This window comes from Cebus imitator, unplaced genomic scaffold, assembly GCF_001604975.1.
Source record: "Cebus imitator isolate Cc_AM_T3 unplaced genomic scaffold, Cebus_imitator-1.0 Scaffold267, whole genome shotgun sequence".
NCBI classification, from domain to species: domain Eukaryota; kingdom Metazoa; phylum Chordata; class Mammalia; order Primates; family Cebidae; genus Cebus; species Cebus imitator.
Window position 1 is genome coordinate 3,393,793 of NW_016107582.1, and position 9,543 is coordinate 3,403,335.

The 9,543-nt window shown below is 41.9% G+C and overlaps 1 protein-coding gene across 2 annotated transcripts in view; it reads right to left on the reverse strand.

Moving 5' to 3' along the window:
* The window catches only part of ADAMTSL1 (ADAMTS like 1), a 330,890-nt gene that overhangs the window by 101,026 nt on the left and 220,321 nt on the right, over positions 1-9,543 (reverse strand). For both annotated transcript variants that reach the window (XM_017500657.2, XM_017500658.2), the window contains one exon: positions 8,826-8,953. In XM_017500657.2, coding sequence (XP_017356146.2) covers positions 8,826-8,953 — 128 coding nt within the window. The remainder of the gene's footprint in view (positions 1-8,825; positions 8,954-9,543) is intronic.

Genomic DNA, 9,543 nt, shown 5'->3' on the forward strand with positions numbered 1-9,543 from the left:
AATAGGGGAGGGATGGTGGGGGGTGGGGAGTTGGGGAAAGATAGCAAGGGGAGAGATGCCAGATGTAGGTGATGGGGAGGAAGGCAGCAAATCACACTGCCACATGTGTACCTATGCAATAATCTTGCATGTTCTTCACATGTACCCCAAAACCTAAAATTGCAATAAAATAAATGAAAAAAAAAGAAAAAAAAGAAAATGGCATATCTTCAATGTTATATTCAGAGCACAGACATGTTTAGCCCAAAAAAGATTTTTAATCATTTGAATTAATTGGGTTCAGTTAAAAATGGTGAGTTTTTTAAAAAAACATGTGTTGTTTTTAAATATTTTTTGGTTTGGTGTCTCTGAAATCATGGGAAGGTCTAGCAACAGTAAATTTGTATTTTTGGGGGACAACAGTCAGATGAAAATGAGCTGTGCCCTTCAGACAGGGTGTGGTGGGTGGAATAATGACCTTTCAAAGATGTTTATGTCCTAATCCCTGGAACCTGTGACATGGCTAAGGAAGTTAATTTAACATTGCTTATCAGCTGAACCTAAAATAGGGAGATTATTCTAGGTTACCGAGGTGGGCCCAGTCTAATCATATGAGCTCTTAATATCAGAACAGGGAGGCAGAAGGTGGTAGAGCTGAGCAACTTGAAAACTCAGCCCTCCATTGCTGGCTGCAAAGATTGAGGAAAGAAACCATGAGCCAAGGAATTCAGTGGATTCTAGAAGCCGGACGTGGCAATCAGATTATAGCCAGCCAGAAAACAGAGCCCATAGAGCTAGGTTGCCCAGAACTAAATTTTGCCAACAACTCAAATGGGTAGGAATGGGATTCTCTTTTAGAGCCTTCAGAAAGGGATAAAGTCTGTTGACCTCCTGATTTTATCTTGGTGAAACTGTATTAGACTTCTGACCTACAGAACTGTAAGATATTTGTACTGCTTTAAGTCTCTAAGTCTATGTAGTTATTTGTTATGGCAGAAATAGAAAATACACAGGCCATATACACCTTCTACATCACCAAAGTTATCACTACATCAAAGAAAACATATAAATGACTCATAAACACATAGTAAGATGCCTGATACCATTAGTCAGTATTAAAATGTAAATTAGAATCACAGTAAAATACTACTTCACACTCATGAGGTTGGCTGGAATAAAAATGATAGACCAAAACAACTGATGATGAGAATACGGAGAAACTGAACTCCTCTACATTGCTGGTGAAAATGTAAAATGGTGCAGCCCCTTTGAAACATAGTTGGCAGTTTCTTCAATAGTAAACATAAATGTGCCATACAACCCAAAAACTTCAATCCTAGGTATGAGAGAAAGAAAAAATATGTCCACATAAAAATGTGTATGTGAATCTTCATAGCAGCATTATTCATAACAGCCAAAAAGTTGAAACATCCCAAATGCCCATCACCTGAAAAATGGAGAAATACGATGCTATCTATTCCATACAATGGAATATTATTCTACCATAAACAAGAATAATGCTATGACATGCATACATCTTGAAAACATTATGCTAAGTGAAAGAAGTAATAAAGAACCATAAACTATATGATTCCATTTAGACAAAATATGAAGATTAGGTAGATTTATGGAGATATAAAGTATATTAGTGGTTGCATAGGGCTGAAAGAAATAGGATTAGGGAGTAGTAGCTAGGAGTGTGGAGCTTATTTTAGGGATAATAAAAATGTTCTAAAATTGAGTGTGGTGATGGATGCACAACTCCTGTTGTTGTTGTTTTTTTGTTTGTTTTTGGAGACAGGGTCTTGCTCTGGCACTCAGGCTAGAGTACAGTGATATAATCATGGCTCTCTGCAGCCTCGACTTCCTGGGCTCAAGCAATTCTCCTGCCTCAGCCTCTCATGTACCTGGGATCATAAGTATGTGCCACCACACCTGTCTAGTTTTTTTAAATATATATATTTTTTGTAAATATGGGGTTTCTCTCTGTTGCCAAGGCCTGCCTTGAATTCCTGGGATCAAGCAATCCTTCCACCTCAGCCTCCTAAAGTGCTGGGATTACAGGCATGAGTCACTGTGCCCAGCCACAACTCTAAATATATGAAAAGCGGTGAAATTTTGTATACTTTAAGTGGGCGAGTTGTATGGTATGTTAATTATTCCTTGATAAAACTGTTAAAAGTAAAGAACCCATTATTGGGTATAAACCCAGAGGAATATAAAATCATTCTACCATAAAGACACATGCACACAAATGTTCACTGCAGCACTCTTCACGATAGCAAAGACATGGAACCAACCTAAATGCCCAACAATGACAGGTTGGCTAAAGAAAACATATACACCATGGAATACTATGCAGCCATAAAAAGGAAGGAGATCATGTCTTTTGCAGGAACTCGGATGGAGCTGGAGGCAAACTAACACAGGAACAGAAAACCAATGTTCTCACTCATAAGTGGGAGCTAAATGATGAGAATTCATGAACACAGAGAAGGGGGAACAACAGACCCTGGGGCCTATTTGAGGGCAGGGGGTGGGAGGAGTGAGAGGAGCAGACAAAATAACTATTGGGTACTAGGCTGAGCACCTGAGTGATGAAATAATCTGTACCACAAACTGTGACATGAGTTTACCTGTATAAAAAACCTGCACATGTACCCCCCAACCTAAAATAAAAGTTAAAAAAAAAGGCAAAGAACTTTATAGTAATGGCTACATAGCTATATAAAAGTGCTAAATAAATCTCTAAATTGCACATTCACAAAGAATTTTATGATATGTAAATTATATCTCAATAAAGCTGAAAAAATAGTTTTAACCTGATTTTGCCTGTTTTTATTTTTTTAGGGTCAACATTGTGGCTACTAATTACTTGCCTTGCATAAAAGATGAGAAGGAATTAGAATTTTTGTGCCCTTGGAACTCTGTTTAGTTGGCATGACTTCAGCATAAATACTACAGGGCCCTTAGCACTTGAGGAAGTAGGTAGGGCTTAGACTGCCTTTTCCCGAACATTCCCAGGCTGCATGGCTTCCTTCTCATATCCTTGTTTCCATTAACATTCTCTTTCAATATTTAGATATTTTTTGCCAATGTCAATGGGTCAGGTTACTCAGATTACTACCATTACCTCTTCTAATTATTTAATTGATGTTGATGGCTTCTAAGTAGAATAAGGCCACAAGTGGTTCTGCCACAAATTCTTTGCATGTTCCACTGCAGGGTCCTAGCCAAGGGACCCCATACTTACATAGTCATGTGATGCTGCAGCCTCTCTAGAAACCACTAACCAAAGATGTGGCATATCCCACCACCTGTCCAATCATTCCTGCGTTCCACTGAACAGATGTTGGAATTGCTTTTTTGAGATTGAGCTGTGCCAACTTGGACCATTTGTACTTTCTTTATTATTTCCTCTAGTCAACTGGGGAGCTGAGTAAGATTCTTCTGCTATCCTCTCATCAATTTTATTTAAGTTCTAGAAAAGCTTGGGGTATTTAGTGGGCATTCTGTACATCTGTACTTACTGAGGAAACTCAAGGGCCTTAGCTATTCAAGTATTCTATCAGATATTAAGATCTCCTTGATGGCAGCTTAGATGAGTCAATGGCCATTACCACGTTACCTAGAGTGCCATAAGGAACACAGTCAAACCTTTCCACCTTTCCTTTTTTTTTTTTTTGAGATGGAGTTTTGCTCTTGTCACCTGGGCTGGAGTACAGTGCCATGATCTTGGCTCACTGCAATCTCTGCCTCCTGGGTTCAAGTGGTTCTCCTGCCTCAGCCTCCTGAGTAGCTGGGATTACAGGCATGCACTACCATGCCCAGCTACTATTTATATTTTTAGCAGAGATGGGGTTTCGCCATGTTGGCCAGGCTGGTCTCTTAACTCTTGACCTCAGGTGACCTGCCTGCCTTGGCTCCCAAAATGCTGGGATTACAGGCATGAGCCACTGCACCCAGACCACCTTTCCTTTTGATCTAATGCATGGGAGTAGATCTTCCTTTGTAAGCCTTTGCATTGGTGACAAGCCCTCTGTGAGTCTAACTCTTTATAAAGCTAAACCCTCCTTTGAGAACAGAACTGCTGGGTGAAAAATTCAGAATGCCAATTTGAAGTGACTTACATTATGATAAGCTTACACAATTGCTTGTCTTTTATTGTAGCTACTAAATCAGGGGGAGGCACAGAGGAAGAAGAATTTCAAAAAACAATTGCCTTTTATTTTTATTTTCCCAGTGAAGTTTCTGTGATCTCTTTATTAGACACAATGTGTATTAGCTATTCTACTCATAAAGAACAAAAAAAAAAAAAAAAACAACATGCCAGTAAAGGAGAAATATTTTCTGTCTCTCCCTTCCTGTGAAAACGTCAGATGAGCTCATCTGTGTTCTCTCCTTTCAATGAAAGACACACTCATCCCTCAGCCCTCATCTTATTCTCATTTCCCATTGATGATGTCAAGCAGGCCTTACAGTATCTCTTTTGTGATCTTATAAAATCAATGACAACCAAAAATGTTTCCCTTTTGTCGATGACCTCACCAATGGTCAATACCTGGAGAGGCCCTTATCTGCATTGGTAAGTACAGCTAAACTCCACCGATCCAGATTGAAGCAATTTACCAGGAAGCTGCTGCTTTCCTTCAAAACCTTGCCTAGGCCATTCAGATTTGGAAGATTTCTGAGCAAGATGGCTGAGTGCTGAATCTAACAGGCCAAGATGGTTCGCCAATCTCTGTGCTATGTCTGTACACATCAGAGTCTCCTTTACCTAGCCCTGTTTATTCCTAAACACAAAGTAATTAATACTTCAAAAAGTTAGGTATGAGACATTTTGGTGACATTCCTACAATCCCTTCCCTGCAATCTTCCCCTCCTGTAAGCTACTTTCATCTACACTTGGAGCAGTGAAACAGGCATCCAGCTTAGTGAATTTAGACAAATTTTGTGCCATTTGGTCTAAATGGCTATGAGTTCCCTGGGATGTTCCAGGGAGGTAGGGAGGAAAACACTGGCCATCTCCATGCTGAGAGACACTTGCAAGGTACTCCCAAATCTCTGAGACCTAAAGATAAAATCAACACAGAATCAAAGAGTTTAGAGGGGAGAAAAAGGCACAAAGGACAATATTTTACAGGCCAAACAGGGCAGGGCAAGGAAGGTTTGGCTGTATATGTCTAAAATGAAATGGCGTTTACATGTTCAAAAAAAAACTTGTGTATAGAGTAAGACATAGAACTCAAACAAATCTGAGAGGCAGAATTGGCAAGACACTGGATCCAGAGGGTGGGCAAACTCAATGGCAGGTATCTGGCTGTGGGCCAGGGAGAGCCCGTCAGGCCTCTCTCTCTGTGGCCCTTGAAATATTCATCACAAGCCACCTCCCTTGCTCTGAACCCAGGTGCGCCACATACTTTCCGGATGGTTAATCTAGCTTCCCTAGCTGACACTGAGACACTGAGAGAGCTACCCTACAAAGGGTTTGTGAGCATTCTGGTCACTGAAAAGGAGTCTCTCGCGCTGTAAACATAAGTTGGCTTTTGTTGAATGTATTATTCTCTCAATAATAATAATAGTTAACAACTATTCAGTGGCTGCTACATGCCAGCCACAGTAATAAACATTTTTTTAAATGAATAATCGCATTTAATCTTCATGAGAACTTTCTGAGTCAGGTACTATTATTACCACCATTTTCCAGATGAAGAAATTGAGTCAGTGAGTATAAAGAAGTTGCTCATGGTTACACTGAAGAAGTGACAGAGCCAGGACGCAGACCTAGACCCCAAGCCTCCGGGACCCATAACTGTAGCTGCCATGCTATGCCTGCTTTTGTGAATCATTATGAACAAATTTCCCCGCATATGGTCAATGCAGGCACACCAGAAAGACCCAAGTCCATACTTTCCTTATAAAATCATAGGGACACTTGATTAACTTGAGCCTCAAAATTTTTTCCTCTTTGGCCTACAATTCTACTAAAGTCCAGGAAAAACCCTGCCGTTTCCTTAAAAACACAGTAGTGCTGAGATTCACCATGAGGATTTCACTGCAAGTGAACTGAATCAATTTCTAAGTTCATACTTGAAAAATATCAGTGTTAAGATTCATACTGAAAGACACATGGAAGTAGGGTTGGGCTAATGCTTTGCACATCTTAGAACTGTTTTCAGGTTGCTCCACTCTCGAAGAGCTAGAGGAAGAAAAGGAGGCTCACATTTACTGAGTGTGAACAATGCACCTGGCATTGGGTTAAGCGCTTTTTCACACGTGCAATCTTACTTAACCTCACAACAACCCTGTAAAGTAATGTTAGTTTCATTTTTACAGATGAGAACAGATACTCAATGAGGTTATATACTTTGTCCAACATCACATAGCTAATAAGCAGTATAAATGGTAATCAAACTTAGAAACGCCTGATACCCATTCGCCCCCACCCCTCCAGTTGAAGTTATATTCAGGTTATATCTTACAACCTGCTAAGCAGGATCTCCAAGCATACATCTTTTTTTTTTTTTTTTTTGAGACAGAGTCTCACTCTGTTGCCGGGCACCAGGCTGCAGTGCAGTGGCACAATCTTGGCTCACTGAAATCTGCCTCCTGGGTTCAAGCAATTCTCCTGCCTCAGCCTCCCGAGTAGCTGGGACTACAGGCACACGCCACCACGCCCAGCTAATTTTTGTATTTTTAGTAGAGACGGGGTTTCACCATGTTGGCCAGGATGGTCTCTATCTCTTGACCTCATGATCCGCCCGCCTCGGCCTCCCAAAGTGCTGGGATTACAGGCTTGAGCCACCGTGCCCGGCCCCCAAGCATACATCTTAAGTAAATTGTAACTATCTCCCAATTACAGGTAGTCATGTATCCATCTCTTGCCTTCACTCATCTGTCAGCATCAGGGAGCACAAAACTCAGGTTTTATTTATTGCTGTAGGTTCCACAACATGTGGCAGGGGGTGTGCTCAGAACAGGAGCTGCCGTACCGCCTAATGCTGTGAGCGTAGACATTGCCACAGGTGTGGATGATAAGCTCAGGTAAGGGTGCAAATACTGTCTTAAGGCAATGTACATTTTGAGCCTTTGTTTTTAGAAGGACTGCTTGACAGATTTTCCAGTAGACGGAACAAACCCCAGCAGCAAAGGTACAAGGATGCAGCTCCCTCCGCCCCGGGCGTGGTGTCTATAGTCACACTTCACCAGGCAGACCCTCTCCTCCCGTTCCCTGGTGCCTCTTTGGCTGCTCTGTCTCTCTTCCCTGGCTTTGAACTTGTTGGCAGCCTCCAATAACCCCTCTTCAAAGAGCTGAAGACAAGCCTGATGTTACAATTGCCTTGCTTAATTCCAGACAGGTTTCTATTAATCGTATTAAATTCGGGCGAACAAAGGGTATTTAGTCTGTGACAGAGCTGAGCTATATCTGGATTAATATAAACAAGAGAATTAATCCTGCAAGAGCCACTATCTGCCAGCAACTGGAAAGATGTCAGCAGTGCTCTTGCTAAAGCAGGTTGGAGGGTGGACGCAGGAGGGATTTAACACCATTGGTGCTGAGCATCTGGACTCTGTATAAAGAGGGGAATGAAGATTGCAACTGGAATACATTAGAAGAAAAGCAAATGTTTTATTCATAAAAAGTAGGCATTAATAATATCAGTCTTTAATCTGGCCCAGGGCCCCTTAACTGGCCTTCCTCAGTGTTGACTTTGATCTTCCCCACAAAGCCGCCTGCTAAGGGTCCCCTCCCAGATCAGCCTGAAGTCATGGGAGCAGAAATGCTGTTGCTAAACAGATATGCAAGGGGGTAGCATGTGTGACTGGAGTACAGTGTGACAACATAATCCTGGCAGGGACAGATGAAGTCAGTGTGGGGTGATGTTGGTTTTTCTAGCATCTACTGAATCATCTGATGAGAGCAGCAATTGAAAAGAGTAAATACAAACACATGCCACACAGCCACAAAGATGGGAGGGCCCAGATCGGAGAGGAAGGATCCTATTTTCTCAGATCAGTGGGAAAGTGGGAAGAATAATGAGCTGGGAGTTAGGAGACTCCAGTTCCCTTCTTCTCCTCGCCATTAGCAGAGCAGCTGTGTGACCCCGGGTTGCCTGGCCTCTAAGAAACAAGGGCCCTGGTCCAGCTGGTATCTAAGGTCTATTTCAGTTTCAAAGACATGGGTTTGTCCTACGCAAAGAGGTTTCACAAAAGCTGTACACGTCTTTTATTACAAGACCACACTTTGGGAGACATCGTACTGAGTTGTGATGTTCTTAAGTCACCATGTGTAGAATGTATTGTCTAACCTCAATGGATAAAGGGGAAGTATTGGCAGTGCATCAGAGGAAGAGGTTGAAATAAAGCAGGATCAATGAGAAGTTCTGGGGATCACTCCTGCTTCAACCCATGACCACAGAATTCCAATGACTTATGGGTCTTAAAGTCTTTCTTGCAACAGGTGGAACAAGGAGATGACAGGATGCAAAAGAGTCTTCAGTGATCATAATTCACGATTCATGTCCCAACATGCTACTGACTTGCACACATCGCCTTTGCTCACATTCTTTCTGCATGAAATATCCCTGTCTCTCATCAAAATTCCACTCACTACAACTCTAAGACCTCCTGGCAGGAATGTACTGTCCTTGCATACTATTTGGTTATCAGTTATAATACTTCATTCTACCTCAAACTACACTGCCATTATAATTACAGATTACAAACTCCCTGACGGTGAGATCTGGGTCTCCTTTATCCATGCCTCTCTGGGCCTGTTTGACACACTGTAGGCACTCATTCATTAAAAGTTTATGAAATGAACACAACAGGGGTTTTCAGGTTACCTGCTAATGTGACTGCAATGGAGACAGAGTCGGATCCCAGGGCATTGGTGGCATTACAAGTGTAGAAACCCACATCCGCTTCCACTGGTGCCAAGATCTGTAAGGAGTCATCTGACTGTAGAAGAATCCTGGAAGAACAGAAAAGAAATATAGACCCGGTCAATTCAGTTGACTCCTTTTTGGCATTCAGTATTGGTAAGGCAGGAAGGAACCTCAGGATGTATGCAGAATCCTGTTTTAACAACACAGACAAACCAGGTAAAAGGACAATTGAGAACCTGGGCTTTCGTCTCTTTGATTGGTGTGACTGTGGTAGTGATCACAAATAAGAAGGTTTCTCATAACTTTTGCAGCCTGTCGATTATCTGATCTAAATGCTACCAGCTGGAGCAGACAACATATGTGCAGCACCAAATACATACAACACACACAGATGTCATTGGGGAGGGGGGATGCTAGAACAAATGGTACAGATAGATTTGGGGAAGGATCACTAAAGAAAAAGCAAAGTTACAAAAGAGAAATAGAGCTTGGTTGGATGGTCAAAAGAACGTAGGGCTTCCAGAGATAAAGAAAGACATCTTGGCCAGACTCGGTGGCTCATGCCTACAAGCCCAGCCCTTTGTGAGGCCAAGGTAGGCGAATTATCTGAGGCCAGGAGTTCAAGAACAGCCTGGCCAACACAGCAAAGCCTCATCTCTACTAAAAATACAGAAAA